An 18,050-nucleotide genomic window follows, 5' to 3' on the forward strand; every position below is an offset into this window, starting at 1 on the left:
CAAGACGAACCCCTGACTCTCAGTGGCCAAAGTGAGAGTGTTTAGTGACAAGTACGCGGCGGCGGCGGGACCTGCCACCTCCCACCGGCGCCGAGTAAAGACGTTACAGTAAGTCTTGGTGTCGGGCCCCATCTGGGGCTCATGACACCTTACATAGGCCTCTCGCGGACCACAAAGAAAAACAGCCTATATTGTTGAACGTGTTTACCGACCTATTGCATAGCAACGGTCGCGGAACGGACAATATAGAAAACGCCGCACTCCCATCGTTGCCTTGCGTGTATTCGGTCGCGGGGTGTTTCGCGGTCAGTTACCTAGCAACGCTGTGTCCATCCTTGTCACAATATATATTATGACGTATAGACCCACTACTAGGCAACGACTGGGTAATCGAATTCCAGTGGAAGCGTACGCGCGCAAGAGTAGAACGTTGTAGTTGCGAGTGCTGTGTATAAGGTGTCATTAAATCCAATCCTCCAATCCAAAACTCCGTCTATAGTCGTTAATGCTCGTGACTATATTTAGGTTGCGAGAGCCACACATAGAGTTCCTTGAATGTCATTTCTCTCTGTATATGGTCACATCTAGGAAAGTCTTCCTGTTCAGATCAGCAAATTAAATGAAGTTTTGTAGCTTGTACTTGAAACCTTGCTCGCTATGATAAGCATTTAACAAAATGTAAACAAAGAATTCGTGTCTGTAATAACTTTTCTACTAGTTATCATTGTCAATAAAACATTTCCGTGACTGCTCTGCTGATGATAAGACATGACAACAGAGGATTTCTTTCTGAAGTGAATGAAAAATTAGAATATTTAAAGACGAAAAATAGAAATAAACATATTTGGGAACGAAATAAAGTTCCGGGGATGCCACCTGCTTTCACGCTGGTTTCTTTCTTGTTTTATTCCTGAAGATGGAGGCGATATGTTCATCCGAAACGTCGGTTGATTTTCAGCGTGCTACACGGCTTTATATTCTTAATAAAGAACCGGGATAGTGCGGTTAGTAGAGCGACTAGCCGCGGGCTAGACGACCAAGGGGTCAGAGTTCGAGTACCGGTGGGAGAAAAAAATTTAATTTCTCCATGTCGTTCAGGCCGGCTCTGGGGTCCACCCAGCCTCCTATACAATGGGTACCGGGGGCTGTTTCCCCCGGGGTAAAGCGGCAGGGGCGTGAAGCTGATCACTCACCTCCAGCTAGTGCCGAGGTCAAGAAAACGTGGGTTTATACACCCACTCCCCCATACGCCTTCATGGCTTAGTGCCTAATTAGTATAGCTCCATCTTTCTTGACCTCGGTATTAGTTGCAGGTGAGTGATCAGCTTCAAGCCCCGGTCGCTTTACCTCGTATTTGAAAAAAATATTAATTGTGAGAAAATCACCCGCAAAGAATTTGACTGACTTAAATGTTTTCAGACCCCATGATTAAGAAAAGAAAACGGAATCTCGCCTGTCTGCATATACACGTACGCTCCTCTTGGCTTCTGAATGGTTGAACGCGTTTTACTCTCGAGTGGTGTCCCATGAATATGAACATTACAACATCAGAAATTGCCCCCAAGAAACACAGTGTCGATTTACTCGAAAGCGGCTCTCAAGGTCTTGATTAAAAATCAGCAGTTTATCGCTCTAAATAAACTGCATAGGTGACATTTTCGTGAAAATAACAGTAGGAGCATTGGGGGCCCAAAGGGAAATGGCGGTCTGTGTTCAGCAGCTATTAATAATGTTCTACCAAGCAGTAATCGTTTCGTTTCCATGCTGACGACGCGGGATAACGCAGTCGGTATAGCGACTGGCGACGGGCTGGACGACCGAGGGGTCTCCACGTCGTCCAGACCGGCTCTGGGGCCCACCCAGCCTCCTATGCAATGGGTACCGGGTTTGGCGCTCTTTCCCTGGGGGGTCAAGCGGCAGGGGCGTGAAGCTGACCACTCACCTCCAGCTAGTGCCGAGGTCAAGAAAATATGGGTCTATACATCCACTCCCCCATACGCCTTAATGGTGTAGTGCTAAATTAGTTAAGCACAAGGACGACTTTAGTTTCCATGGTAACTCAGTAAAGACAATTAGTAGGCCTATATGAAAAGTATTGCTATGTGTTTGCACCCTTCTCGTAATGCTTGTTTCAAATTCACTCCGGAGAACCCGTTGCGGACGTACACCACCCCCTAGGGCCTTGGGCCCGAAACAGCGGGAGTCATCACCAGTTGCACGTATTAATGAGAGACTGAATAATGATTGGTGGAAACAGGCCGAGTCTGCACCTCAACGCCTTCTTTAAGGTTCATTTTAATATTATTTTCCATCTGTACCTAGATTGGGCCACGCAGTAGCATAGTTGGTTTAGGCACTATGCTACAAGCCGGAGCGTCGCAGGTTCAGTTCCCGATGAGGTCATTGGATTTTTCAATTGACCTAATTCTTCCAGCTGCACTGTAATCCTGAGGTTGACTCAGCCTCTAACAGACATGAATACCAGGAATCTTTCTGACGGTAAAGAGCAGCCGGCCGGCGCGTAAGGCTGACGACCTTACCGCCATCTGTGAGCTGATTGTCTAGATAATGTGGGACCCTCAACGTCTCACTACCCTATGGGCCTCCATGGCCTGTTACAGGGATAGCTTTACTTTTAACTCTTTTCCATTTATGCTTCAGGCATAGCTCAGTACGCTCTCTCTTGGTTTCTTGTGTACTCTCCCACGGGTCCAGATATTTTGCTCAGCAAGCAGTTCTCAAATAATCCCTTGAGGCAAAGAATAAGTTTAGCACGGATTTTAGATTAAAATTTACATAAGACTACGAACCGGGATAACTCAGTCGGTGTAGCGCCTGGCTACGGGCTGGACGGCCAGGATTCGATTCCCGGCAGGGGCAAGATAATTTTCTCTTCTCCACAGCGTCCATGCTGGCTCTGGGGCCCACCCAGCCTCCTACCAATGGGTATGGGGGGTAGTGCAGTAAGGGACATGAAGCTGTCCACTCACCTCCAACTTGTAAGTAAAGCTATCCCTGTAACGGGCCGTGAAGGCCCATAGGGTCGTGAAACGTTGAGGGTCCCACATTATCTAGACAATCGGCTCAAAGATGGCGGTAAGGTTGTCGAGCTTACGCGCTGGCCGCGCTTTACTCCCCAGGAAAATTATTTAATTTTTTTCCTGGTACTCATTTCTGTTAGAGGCTGAGTCGATCCCAGGGCCATAGTGCGGCTGGAAGGATTAGGTCAATTGATAAAAATCCAGTGACCTCATCGGGACTTGAACCCGCGACTTTTCGGATTGTAGCATAGTACCTCAACAAACTACGCTACTGCGTCCTCCAACTAGTGCCGAAGTTAAAATGTGGACTATACATCCACTCCCTCCAGATGCCTTAATGGTGTAGTGCTTAATTGGTTAAGCACAGGGACAACTTCGCCTTTTTAACTTTAGGGGGACATTTACTGTTTTGACTTAAGAGTCCGCAGTGCTGAATGTGATCACAATCCATTTGGTCAGAGTTTCACGTTATCTGCCCACATGATTATCATAGGAAAGCGAAGCGTTGTCTACCCATTTTCACAAAACTGGACGTTAAAGCTACCCGAATTCTTTGCTCTCCATCCACAGCTTCGACGACTTGTCAACCCTCGTGTTAATATTCGAAATTATGTGATGAAACATGTAAAGCCCTTCCAGCCAGTGTTTAAGGTCACGTAGAGTTGGCATATGGCATTCACTTGCCTGCATTAAATAACAGGCAGATTTATAGCGGTCCTGACTACACTGAGGTCAAAAGCCACAACGGATATAAACCAAACTTTACGAGACACGTCTCCTGCTTACAGCTGTGTGCAAGGAACGATAACCCCCCTTATACCTCGTGATAGAGAGGAAGCACAAGGAATGTATTGTATACTGAGTTGATTAATTTAGTGGGGAACTAAAATAAGGTTTAGCTAAAAATTTGACTTTGAAGAAAGTAGCCTTCTGGGATGTGGCACCGTGTAGATGTGGTGTTAACCGACGTTTCGGAGGAACGTATCGCCTCCATCTTCAGGGTAGAAGGAAAAATAAGAAATCCGCAAGCGAAGAGACCGTGAGAACCGGTCTGCTTGTACAGGTTCTCACGATCTCTTCGCTTGCGGATTTCTTATTTTTCCTTCTACCCTGAAGATGGAGGCGATACGTTCCTCCGAAACGTCGGTTAACACCACATCTACACGGTGCCACATCCCAGAAGGCTGCCTTCTTCACAGTCACCGCCGTGAAAACCTCACATCTTACAAAATTTGATTTTGTTTACTTTTCAGATCCCCCAGTGAAGGCTCTGAAGACTATGTGTTTAGAAGGACTCATAGGACGTCGCCTAGTGAAGCCAGTGACCGTCCTGATGTGTCCGAGCGACACTGGAGCTTGTGCCAGTCCCTTGCTGCCAAGAAGGTAACTGCGGCGTCAGTACACAATTCATATTTTGCTCTAGTAAAGGGACTCTCGTCTGCTGTCTAAAAACGTAAAAATAGAATATACGAAATTACAAATATAATTTTGCCTGTAGTTCTGTATGGGTGTGAAACTTTGTCTCTGACATTAAGGGAGGAACATAGACTGAGGGTGTTGAGGACAATATTTGGACCGAAGAGAGATGAAGTGACATGAGGCTGGAGTGAACTGAATAATGAGGAGCTTCATGACTTGTACTCTTCGCCAGGTATAATTAAATTAGAATGATCAAGTCAAGGAGGGCGATATTTGCAGGGAATTTAGCACGAATTGAGAAGAGGAATGCATGTAAGACATTGATGGGAGAGCTAGAAGGAAAGAGACCACTAGAATAACTAAGATGTATGTTAGTGGATAATATAAAAATGGATCTTAAGGAGAAAGAATGAGGTGGTATGGACTGGATTGATCTGGCTAAGTATAGGGACTGGTGGGAGATCTTGTGAGTACGGTAATGAACCTTCGGGTTCCATAAAATGTTGGGAAGTTCTTGAGTAGCTGCTCAACTGGCGGCTTCTAAGTTAGTAAACGCGATTGGTAAGTGGTAACAGAGTGTTTACACCAACAGATGGGAATGGTAACTGAAGTTTTATTCAGCCAGTAAGTTCCTTCTCCTTAGGCATAGAAGATGGGCGGGTTGTATGAAGCGAGATTTATGATGGTAACACAAAAAACTCATTCATTCAAATGATGTCTGTTTCCGCCCATTCATGGTGGGACAGAATAACAAGCAATAGCGTCGTATTGGGGGGCAGAGTATTCCTAAACTCCATACAGGCTCCGTTTTCGTACTTCCTATAGTTTGGGGGTGAGGAGTATTGTTGCAGAGCGGTTGCACCTGCGTTTATGGGAGGGTGACCGGGTGACGCTTTTGTCTGACCCATCCGAACACTTTGCAGTCAGTGGACTCGACCAAATCCACTGCGCGCTCTGTTGAAAACGGCCAGATCTACGAACATTGAGAGTACGTGACAGAGGAGAGTGGATAGCGTACGCTACGAAGGGAACTTGGCCCGGTGCGGGACACAGACCGGGTCTGAACTTCATAGAGAAAGGAGAGTAAGGTCCCAGTCGTCCAGCCCGTAGCTAATGTACTGACTGGGGACGACGACAATATCGTGCTGAGGACGGTTGAACCCAAACTAGTCATACAGTTGTGAAGGCACAAGGTAAAATTCACGCCTTGAACATTTATGGGGGAGTGGATATACAGCTTCGCCATTCTTAACCTTAGCACTAGATGGACATGAGTGGTGAGTTTCACGCTCCTGCCTCTTTATCCCCGGGGATAGAGCCCACGGTCGCCTTTGGGTAGGAGGCTGGGCGGTTCCCAGGGTCGGTCTGGACACTATGGAAGAAATAAAATTACCATACCGGGAGTCTAACCTCAGTTCTTCGGCCGTCCAGCCTGTCGCCATACCGGCTGAGCTGCCCTGACGTAAGTTCCAAGCCCCATATTGATCCCAGCAACAGTATTTTCCGCCTCTCTTTCCGTTAACATACAAGGGGACTGACAGCTGTGTTAAGGGCAAAAACAAAATTTTGTTTTACATTTTATTCACATTCTGTCGAGAAGTTACCATGTGGACTCTCACATAATCGGATAGGATATGGTAGTTGGAAGTAGATGTTTATTTATTGTAAATTATCTGTCTGCGAGTGGTGTCTATATCCGCACCTTATGTTGGGCTCAGTCGTCTAGACCAGTGGTTCTCAACCTTTATGAGACCGCGGCCCAGTAACTTCTTTCTTTATAAGACGAGGGCCCAGTCCCAACAAATTTACTCGTAAATACCTTTCCAGTTTTGTTCTTGCATTAAGCAAACGTAATATTAGCAATTAATTATAACATAATCATAAAGAGTATTAGTACACTTATGTATACGGTGTGGAATGGTGACAAACATAAAATTACATTTAAATTAGTTATCAATCACTGGACTAATGAAATCTTGTAGCACTTTGTAGTTTCCTCAGACCAACATCATTAAATTAATTTGTGCTAATTTTCATTGACATATCCCATGCTGATCACCAAAAACTTATGTTATTCAGCGTAAAATTGATTATTGTATTATTAAATTGATTTTAATGATGTTGGTTCGAAAAAAACGGCAGTGAGAAAAATATTTATGCATTGTAACTCATCATACAAGTCAGCTGAGTAGGGGAAGAAGCAGAAGGATGTCAACTTGCCGGCGAAACACTTATTGTCACATACACACGCCAAATAATTATATATGTAAAGTATGTAATTTGATAAATAAAAATGTTTGAATCTCTCAATTCTAAATTCAGCGAAGAAACAGTATTCAGTATTACTAGATTTGAGAACCGGATACAGACTGCCTTGATCTTCAATTTCAGTGGAAACATTTTCTCTATAGTTCCTTGCTGATTGGTCACTGACATTTGCTGTACAGATTTAGGTGTTCTGTGTCTGAGCTTCTCGACACAAATATTATTCTCCTCAGAATATTTCCACTATAAAATATTTATTCATGAAAGATGCTTAGAAAATGAAAATGACAAATTCCAGAAGAGCCTCTCGCGGCCCAGTATAATTGATGCCAGGGCCCACTACTGGGTCGCGGCCCGGCGGTTGAGAAGCACTGGTCTAGACAAAGCTCAGATATTATTTAAGAGCAAACTGAACTTGCTGCCTGAAACCAATCACCGCCATGGAATTTATACCTCATGTCGCTCAGTATCTGTAGCCTTTTAGTCGCTGACTTCCCACCGCGGCGGCCCGGGTTCGATCTCGGGTCTGGTCAAGTGGGATTTGTGGTGGACAAAGTGGCGCTTGGGCAGGTTTTCTCCGAGTACTTCGGTTTCCTCTGCCTATCTTCCAAAGTGGGCTTAGGACATCACCATGCTCTGTGTATGTGTGTATGAGAGAGATAGGGGCAGGGCGTGCGGCCGTGCACATCTGTGTGTGTGTGTGTGTGTGTGTGTGTGGGGGGGGGTGATTTGTGCTAAGTGACTGTGTCCACAAAATTATTAGAGGGCACTGCACTGCATCACATTTAATTGCAACATGTTTCGGCCTTAACAAGGTCTTCTGTAGGCAGGTTTTCACCAATTGAAACTGTCACACTGCACCGGTTCTTATGTCAGTGCATCCCATGCTATTGCCTATCGTTGTTCGCACTAAAATGTGTTTGTCTGAGGATGAACACCCTCTTTCCGCTTCGCGTTATTATCATTTTGCGGTGTCCGTTTTATGCCCCCTTCGTGTATAGTTTTCAGTGCATGGGATAAATACAGAATATCGTTGTGTAGACTGCATACCTTATATACGAGTACTTTCATATATCTTATTCATAATACACAACAGGGTGCACACTATTAAGATTGTAAAAGGTTACGTAAAGCCGTTACTGCTTCATAGACTAGGTACTTGATCTCTGTCTAGTGTTACTGTACACGGTACACATGCCTTAAACTCTCCTCCAACAGTAAAGTTAATGCGTTTGTCCATTGTTGTGCTTTTTACGATTTCTTGCCGTGGATATCTCTTCAACAGTTACATTTATATCGTGTGTATTGAAGCCCTAGCAACCCAGTTCTTTATTTGCCTGTTACCTAGGAGATGTGTTTATCGAGCCGTTGCCTAGCTATTGTCGCGTATTGGCCATATGAGGCGACAAATAACTTCACACCGGTCTTGGATTTAGCGAATATGCTTATTGCACACTCGCTTCTACACTTACACACGTAAGTACAATTATTGTCATTTATAACTTCTTCATGTTCACAATTCATCTGTATTTCAACGCTTCTTTCAACTCTCTCTGAACACTGTCCTGTGTTTCAACTGTACTTGGCACTGCTAGAATTCAACTGAACTGCCTGTCATAGTCAAAGTCACATTGCGACTGACGGTCAGTAAGTCAGTAAGTTTTGGGCTCAAGCACCATCTGGGGCTCATGACCAGATGTGTATTACTGTTTGACAGTTACGGTCTTGTTTCTGTGGGGCGCCCTCTCTGACGAGAGGATGGGTCTGTCTTTTCTATATGCTACTGGCCCTTGCCAGCGCAGTGTTTCTCGGGTCCTAGTTCTTTGGGACTTGCGACCATATTTTACTATCTCACATTTGAGACTTCCCTTTTCGTCGTCTCCTACGACTCGCAGGGTCACGGTGGAGGTATTCGATCCCGCTTGGTGCATTGAACCCCCCTACATAGGCCTCTCGCGGACCACACAGAAAACAGCCTATATTGTTGGACGTGTTTACTGACCGATTGCCTAGCAACGGTCGCTGCACGGACTCCACTATTGCGTGACGTCACAGCGTAGCGGGGAGGGGTGTTTACCGAGCGTTGCGTAGTGATGGGATGAGTGGGAATATGTGACATTACTCGCACTTCCTGTTGCGCTATCCAAGCGTTCACAGAGTTGTCGCCTAGCAACGCGCCGATACAATCCACAACTCTCCCTTTGCGCCCGTGGCTCGAGGCCTCTGTGGCTCAACAGTTCCTGTATAGAGCAAATACGCCACAACATATTAAAATATTTCAGTATTTCACAAGTGTTACGCAGAGTGTCACTTACGGCTTCATCAAGCGGCCTCCGTAGTCTAGGGGTAACGTTCCCACCTCATGACTCAAGGTACGCGGGTTCAAACCCGGAGGTCGGGAGGGACTTTAAGCCGTGGGTCCCGTGTCGTAGATTTACGGCACGTGAAAGATCCTCATGTCTCTAGGAGACCTCTGAGCAAAATTAGGCAACAATTTCCTGCCCAAGTAGTTTCCAATGCCTCTGGTAGATGGGGGAAATATTAGGTACCGACGGCCGACCTCGTTGGCTGAACGGGGCTGATAGCACGCACCAGTACCGGTAGGGTATGGCGACAGTAGAAATTAAAGGGAGACGCACAATGGACCAGTAACTGGTCTAAGTGCATGGGGAAACCCACCCCCTCTATAATAATAATAATAATAATAATAATACGGCTTCATCCGTTTACACCCTCGCATAATAACTTTTTCATCGTTAAAGCTTGCATCACGATGTTGTAGTATATACCAGCCGTTCCTATGCAATTAGCGAATATACAGTGACCGTTTCTGAGCAGCTGCTTGATAAACACGTCCCCGCGGAAACGAATACGCACATAACAATAGACTCTTAAACAGGGTGTTTTCTGTGTGGTACGTTCAGAGCTGTTAGGAGTATGACAGTTTGAAACGAGTTCATGCCCGTGTGAAGGCGCTGTCGAATACCTCCACCGTGACCCTGCAAGTTGTAGGAGGCGACGAAAAGAGAACCCAGTGCCTTGGGGTATAACCGGGCCACCCTCTTCTTGGGGGATATAAATACGGGGAATTGGTCCTCCAAGCATGGGGGGTCTCGAATCTGAGACTGTAAAATATGGTCATGAGTTCCGCGGGACCCGGACCCGAGAATTATCACTGCGCTGGCGAGGGCCAATATGAATTGTAAGCGACAGACCCAGCCTTTCATCAGAGAGGATGTTACATAAGGTCTATAACCGTAAGTGTTCAGTTGAAAAAAACTGGTCGTAGGTCTCAAGGGGCTTGGCGGTAAACCGCCAATCGTTAAGTAACTGACTCTGACAACGAATTCAGTTGGGCTTTGCAAGGGAGGCTGAGAAGAGATGGCGTTATAGTTTGGAGTTAGCTAGTTCTCAGTTAAAAGTCAGCCTGTGAAGAGAGAACTAGGAGGTTGGTCTGGGACTCAGTTGAGAGGAGTTGTTTACGGGAGGCAGAAGAAAACAGTTACTTGCATGATTGTGGCTGTGAAAAGGTGACTCTGTTTGCGATATGTGAAGTGGGTAATTCAGTGAGACGGTTATAGTTCCTGTGTTAAAATCCGTTGCCAGGAAACGGCTAGTGGAGACTGTAGTAGACTGAGGACACTAGTCCGTATGTGTCAATGGTCTCTAAAATGTAATTACGAGCCGTGTGTTAATGTGGTCAGTAAATCCAAGATCCAAGCCAAGCCCCCCTGTAGGCACACACTCATAAATCGTGACAAAATCGTATCTAATAGTTTTGTATAGCCTCCTGACAAAACTAAATTCATATTATTGCTAGTTTCTTGGGTGATGTTTTAATCTTACATTGTAAAATCACAGCGTTCCGTGAACAAAATCTGTTCCCATCTTCCGCTAAGAGGTAACCACACAATTGGCTCGCTTATGAAGAGATATTTGCGTGTATTACGAGAACCATTGTTTATTGATGAATATTAAATTAACAACCCTGCTCCACATAATGCACACTACTCTTCATATATGGACATAGGAGAAACACGTCATCTGAATTGGAATAAATTGGATATAAGCTTTATGTAACGTTTGGAAATGAGTGGACAAAGTGTGAGGCTGAGAGGGATCTGAAATTATATGATGCCCCAACCCCCAAAAATATCACACCAAATTACGTGACCATGTCATCTTTGTCGGTAAACGAGAAGTCTACACCTGCACAAAGCCTCAAATTTCCGTCAGTCTGTAACGTGACAGCAGGAACAGAAATAGCTTTACAGTCTCCCTACACCCACAGTAACCTATATGTTCCTGTACCGCCATGAAAAGCGCGCTTCTGCGCAATATTGCTGGTCCCTATCGGGCTGTACGTTACAGCAGGAACCTAAATAGCTGTACAGCCTCGCTACACTGCAGTAAGCCATAGAATGTCCCTGTACAGTCACGAAGAGTGCAGTTCTGCACACTGTTGCAGGTCCCTGTCAGACGGTACGGTGACAGCAGGAACCTAAATAGCTTTACAGCCTCTCTACACCTACAGTAAGCCATAGAATGTCCCTGTACAGTCACGAAGAGTGCAGTTCTGCACACTGTTGCAGGTCCCTATCAGGCTGTACGGCGACAGCAGGAACCTAAATAGCTTTACAGCCTCGCTACACTGCAGTAAGCTATAGAATGTCCCTGTACAGTCACGAAGAGTGCAGTTCTGCACACTGTTGCAGGTCCCTATCAGACTGTATGGTGACGGCAGGAACCTAAATAGCTTTATAGCCTCGCTACACTGCAGTAAGCCATAGAATGTCCCTGTACAGTCACGGAAAGTGAAGTTCTGCACACTGTTGCAGGACCCTGTCAGACGGTACGGTGACAGTAGGAACCTAAATAGCTTTACAGCCTCGCTACACTGCAGTAAGCTATAGAATGTCCCTGTACAGTCACGAAAAGTTCAGTTCTACACACTGTTGCAGGTCCCTATCAGGCTACACGGTTACAGTAGGAACCTAAATAGCTGTACAGCCTCGCTACGCTGCAGTGAGCAGTCTCTGTACAGTCACGAAGAGTGCAGTTCTGCACACTGTTGCAGGTCCCTGTCAGGCTACACGGTTACAGTAGGAACCTAAATAGCTGTACAGCCCCTCTGTCCCTACAGTATCGAGTAGCCTCACGTGTCACATTCCTAGAATTCAAATTGATTCTTCTGAAGAAGCTGATGAAGCAGTTGCGACTTCTGTAGCACCTGTAGCTCTGCATATAGAATATCAATAGAAGTATTACAGCTTTAGATTGGAATTGCTATCTCTCCAACTTAGATCGTCTATTGAAGCGCAGAGGCCCAAAAATTATAGTGTGAGGCTCCGAAACCAGGAAGAAAACTGGAACACTAAGAATGTTAAGGAGAACGGCCTAGAAAAGAGCGGTTGAACTGTGAATAAAATGTCAGTGTGTGAGATCACAACTCAAACAATATGGCGTATTTCTAAATCCATTTAAAAAGGATGTGGACCAAAGACACCCCTCAAATTCATGGTCCTCTGGGCTACAGATTCTACCGCAACGATAATGCCGGCTTGGTTGCAGATTGTTTACCGAAGGAGTTCACACCGCTTAATTTGTGTGTATGACCGCGGACACCGTGTGGATGCTAGAATCCAGGCTCTTCTGATCACCGTCGATGTAAACGCCTGTATAAAATTCCGATTCTGTGACATCTTAAAAATAATAAAAACTTTGCAACTGGAAAAGGCCCGTCGTTTTAGTAGCTTTACAAATGAATGCTTCAGGAACCTTCCAAGAAGACCTCTTTCATTTATCGCGTTTCTTGATAACTGTTTCCGCATCTGTCGCTTCCTCATATCCTGGAAGGAAACAGAGTCGTGACCCTGCTGAAATACGACAAGGACGCAAAATTCCCCCAGATTTACTCCTGATTACGATCTTGTCCATTACATGGAAACATTCTGAGAAAAGTTTTTAAGAACAGTCCAAAGGCACTCAGAGGAAACAACTTGTTCAGTGTAAGTCAGTTTGACTTTTGTGCCAATCGTTAGATTAAGAGATAACGTCACTCTTAAACTCTGCAGTAATATATGGACGGCTGTGGTATTATTGCACATCGAAGAACCCCTTGACACAATGTACAATCTGGTCTGCTATATAAATTGTCATAATTACAATTTTCTGTAAGTCTTGTTAAGCAGATTGTTTCTTTCTCACCAACAGAAAATTTGAAGTCTCGGTATAAGGCGATTTGTTTATATCCAGAGAAGAAGCGGCAGGGGTACCTCGAGGTTCCGTCATAGGCCAAATATTGTACGTATAATCAGTGTATAGGCATTTCTCCCGCAGCACATGGAATTCGTCTTCCTCTGTTCATGAATTATCCATGTATATTAGTGACAGAGAAACAGGAACGTAGTGTTCTCAACAAATTACAGCGCGGCCTCACTGTTGGTGTGTCGTGGAGTGAACGCTGAAATGTAAAAAATCAATGGACGACTCAGGCGACCTATTTATCCAGATGACATGGAATTCCCGATGACGAATTACATCTAATCAGATCATTCCATTTATAAATAATGTAAAGCATCTTGGCATTTTCTTCGACTGAAGAATGAGATGTGGACACCACATTGAAAAGACCGTAGCCAAGTCCTTGGGCGTATGCACAAGGAATTAGATCGTTAAACTCTGATATTAAACGTAACCTCTACAGAGCACTAATGAAGTCAGTAATGCCACTCATCTATTGAAACTGCTGCCACTGCAGAACAGAGTTCTCCGAGATGTTGGCAATCTTGACAGGCGCACGCCTGGCTGCGATGTGCAAGTGATACTCGCTGTTCCTGACGTCTGCTATTGCATGGTTAAGTTTTGCAGTAGACAGGCAGATGCCATCCAGAATCTTCAGAATCCAAATATACGTGCAGTTGGGCAAAGATAAGCTCTGCATGAGGCTTAGACCAGGCGGTAGGCAGGCCTAGGACCGTTCAAGTGACTAATTGCCGTTGCAGGGTGGTTAACTACGTTTTAAGACGTAATCTTCTGTAAAAGCCTGTATTGAGAGAGGTCTGCTGTATATATTGGATAAATGTTGATGTCACGTGATGCCTATATAACGCGACGAATAATTTCACACAGGCCTCGGATTTAGCGAATATATTTATTAGCCAATCTCCTCTACAGTTACAAGTACAATTATTCACAATCACAATTACTGCCTCGAAGCCAACTGAAGACTGACTACTCTTCTAAGGTCAGCTACAAACTGAACTGAACTCTTGTTGAAGCTGAAGTTTTATAACCACGCGGACTCGATAGAAAATAACGGTTCATTCCGTTCGCCGCTATCGAAACGTTGCTTCAACAGTTCGTGTGTAACGGGGGAAACTCCACTATTAGATTGCTAGCACGTTCGGATTGTAGCGTCGTAGCGGGAACTCTGCTCGTTGCCTAGGAAGTCAACTCTGATCTCAACCATTCCGGCTTTCTGGCGCCACGCCACAATATGTATTCGAGTGTAGCGACAGATTGCACGAGTATTTAGTATATGTATATGCCGGGCACACTGTGAATGCAAGGATGCTGTTGTTATGTGTTGTGTTACCTTGCAGCAGAGATGACCCCTACTCTGAATTGCCAGCACCTTCTCTTGTCGAAGACGATGTCCCATTCTTAAAAAGACTGTAATAGACTGTTGAACAGAACAGTTGACCTAATACTTCCAGCCGCATTGTGGCTCTGGGGTCGACTCAGCCTCTAACATAAATGATTACCATAAATCTTTCTGGGGGTAGAGGGCGGCTGACAACCTCACCGCCGTCTGTGAGCCGACTGTCTAGAAAAGTGGGAGCCTCGATGTCTCACGACCCTGTGTGTTTCCACAGCCTGTTATACGGATAGCTTTACTGTGTACACACACTCGCTGTGTCTCTCTCTCTCTCTTTCGATGCAGACAGTTTATTTCTCAGTGTCATCGAAGATCCGTGTAGCCATAAAACCTAGATTTGTGTTCTGGTGTGCATAGTTCTAATCTCAGTCATGTTATCTGCTATTCAGAAGAGTGCTTCAAGGGACTTTGAGCTCTTCAGGCAAATCCCTTAAGTACTGACTCACTAATCTTTTATCTCATTTTGGTGTTGGTGCAGGCCACCAACGGGATAGACTTTTATTCGAAACGTACTCGGCTACAGTCTTGGCCTGGACATCGGCGCTCCTGACTGAGCGAGATGTTCCTGGTTTCCCTCAGTCCCCCCAGCAAATCCTGGAATAGTACCTTCATTATACCACTGCCGCTTCCTTCCGAATCCTTTGTAGTTCATCGTGCAACTATTATCCTACCCTTCAGTGCTGTAAAATTATCTGCTGACAGCGCATAAAATGTAAAACGTCTGCAGGAGGAAGATCAGGCATTTTAGAATGTAAGGTGGTGTAGTTCGAAGCTGTAACCTCCACCCCAAATCCAGGTTCAGATTCATACCATTTCTCCTGCTGCCAAGTTAGTTTTGATAGAGCGGCGAATGTTCTCTCTTCTCTTCTTAGGTGGGACTCTCTATTTGACAGTGAGGCTGGCAGTGACGTCGTATTTCTTGTGGGGCCTGAGCAGTGGCGTTTCCCTGGTCACAAGGCTATCTTGGCAGCTACTAATCCAGTTTTCCAAGCCATGTTGAATGGTCCCATGGCCTCTCAAGACACCACAATTCCCATTGAGGATGTTGATGGCCGAGCCTTTGACAATCTCCTGCGGTAGGTATACAGTTCAACACTTATTTCTGTAACCAGTAGTTTAATATAAGATTGTATGCTGATACTGTAAGACTTTATGTTTGTATCCGAGCTTATATGGTTACACATGGAAAGACTGACAGAAATAATGAAAACCTGGCATTGTCTGCAAAATAAGAAATGATATTGATCCTATCCTAAATCTAGAATGAAAGGTGAAGCATCGTAATCTGACAGTGAAGCTGCATTTAATTTTATTCTTGGCATTAAATGCATTTGTGCCCAGCTTCATGCTTATTTATTCAATAAAGGGCAAGGCTTGGAAGGCTAGAAGGTCCATTCTGTACAAGGTAATAAAGAGGAAAATGTTGCCTTTGTTGAGAATCGAACCCAGACATTAACTAGACACTTCACAAATTCATCTATCCTCACACTATAATTGAAATATAACCAGTAGCTACCAAAATGAACTAATTATTTGAACAGGATCTTTATCCATCTGTTCTTCCTTCGTATCATCACAGTGAAGAGACACACACCAGTCTGTGTTCATCCACAAATGAAGTGGTTTCCAAACTGGGGGAGATATTAGTAACTGCTTGATTAAAGGGGCATAGTATTTTCTGAGACTGTTATGCAGTAAAACTAAAGTGATTACCTTTACCAAAATGTCGAGACTGTTCTGCAGTAAAACTGAAGTTATTATCGTTTCCAAAATGTCGAGATAGTTTGTAGCTGGTGAAAACCTAAACTGTGTTGATTTCAAGGATCCAGAATTGGAAAGCTTTTGCCTGTGCACTCACATAGGGAGTTAAGAAAGGTTCAATGAAACCTTTCATAATCTGAGGGGACGCCATTATATGAAGCTTTCAAATGTTATCAATTATCAAATGTCTGTTGATTTTGTGTTTCAGGTACTTGTACAAAGAGTCGGTTCAGCTACAGTCCGTCTCAACAGCTCTTCACACACTGTATGCTGCTTTCAAGTATCAGTGTGGTGGGCTTGTGAAGATCTGTGTTCGGTACCTTGATTCTCAACTTGACAGTTCCTCTGTTCTTGAGGTCTACAGGCACCTTCGTATCTACTATAACCCTTCAGTTTTACCACATTCAGACATTCAACACAATAGCTCTTCATCACAGTTGTCATCTGGCAGTCCATCAGCTCCTCCTGAAGAAGACATTGTGGGCATGGGCCATACTGCACAAGTCACGGATGGACCTTACCAGTGTCTGCCCGCCTGCAGTGAAGACATCACTGATGCAATGTCATATTGTGGTGCACTTCAACATAACTGTCTGGAATATATAGACATGCATACTAAAGAAGTTTTGGAACAAGAAAAGGTGGAGGATTTGGATCTTGAAGGACTTAGAATCATAGCTGAAAGGGAGACACTAACTATACCATTGGAGAGTGTCCTGTTCGATGCCTTGGTCAGATGGTGTAACCGTGAATGCAAGAGGAAGAGACTGGAGTTATCAGCAGAGAACAAACGAGCTGTTCTTGGTGAAGAGACTTTGTATGCTGTTCGGTATTTGCTTATGAGTTCAGAAGAATTCTTGGCGGGACCAATGCAAAGTGGACTGCTTAACCAAACTGAGGTTAATGTGATTTTGGGATATATTCTTCACCATCCAGTTCATGAAAACCCACATCTTGCAAAAGTTATACCTCAAATGCGAACACCAAGAAAGAAACCTCAAGGGCAACCCATTCCTCTCAGCCAAAGATCAAGTATTGGTGTCTGTGGCCATGACATAGTAATGTCAGAAGTGGATGGTTCTGCATCAGGAAGTGCAAGGTGGTGGGGCGGAAGGAAATCTATTAAGAAGGCTGCTCAGAAGCAGAAGAAGCAAAAGAACCAACGGAGTACAGGTTCTCGCATTATGGAGTACGTTTTCACTGCTCTGTCATGGGTGTTTGACTGACAGCTTTTATACTTTATTATACTTTTATAACTTATTTTATTCATCTTATAGATGTAAAAACTATAAATGTTACTTAAATGCTTGATACAGCTATTTTAAATATTGCAGACATACATTTGTATATCTTTTGTTTCAGTGGCCATACATGAATGGAGTACTCAAGAGTACTTGTCATGGGCATTTGAGAGTTAGGAGTACTTTTTTTAAAATCTGATACTTCAGTTTTAATTGATAATGCTGAATTAATCTGATATGTTACTTTATAGGAGTGAACAACTGTACTTATCTTGTTGACCTGCCGATGTTCAATAGACAATAGAATAGAGGTAACAGTAGAATGTCTACCGCCATGTTGTGCTGTGATTAACCCAAAATTTTATAGAGAAATATTATTGAGTGGCTAAACTAATCAATGTTACCATAATATTTTAACTGAGTATAAACAGTTTATTGTATGTTGATTAATAGTTGTATGGGACCTGAGAAGTAAAGGTGGATGGATCTTTCCACTGGTCTCTTTATGCTTAATAATGCTGGAAAGTCACTTCTTAGATTGTTGGGGTAGCCATCCCTGCATTGATGCCTGTTGCTTTAATAAATTCGAACCTATTTGTTTGCTGTAATACAGCTTATATTCTGGTGCTCAAATCATGTAAATAAGAACTGATACGAATTTAA

General features: G+C 44.2%; 1 protein-coding gene across 1 annotated transcript; it reads left to right on the forward strand.

Moving 5' to 3' along the window:
- The first annotated feature begins 4,345 nt into the window (after positions 1 to 4,345).
- On the forward strand, positions 4,346 to 17,564 carry LOC111865219 (BTB/POZ domain-containing protein 6). The gene is made up of 4 exons (XM_023853091.1): positions 4,346 to 4,424; positions 8,074 to 8,201; positions 15,258 to 15,461; positions 16,355 to 17,564. Exons 2-4 carry the CDS (start codon positions 8,077 to 8,079, stop codon positions 17,370 to 17,372), a joined length of 1,347 nt encoding a protein of 448 aa, XP_023708859.1. The 5' UTR covers positions 4,346 to 4,424; positions 8,074 to 8,076; the 3' UTR covers positions 17,373 to 17,564.
- Positions 17,565 to 18,050: the final 486 nt, after the last annotated feature.

This window comes from Cryptotermes secundus, unplaced genomic scaffold (genome assembly GCF_002891405.2).
Source record: "Cryptotermes secundus unplaced genomic scaffold, Csec_1.0 scaffold806, whole genome shotgun sequence".
Lineage (NCBI taxonomy): Eukaryota > Metazoa > Arthropoda > Insecta > Blattodea > Kalotermitidae > Cryptotermes > Cryptotermes secundus.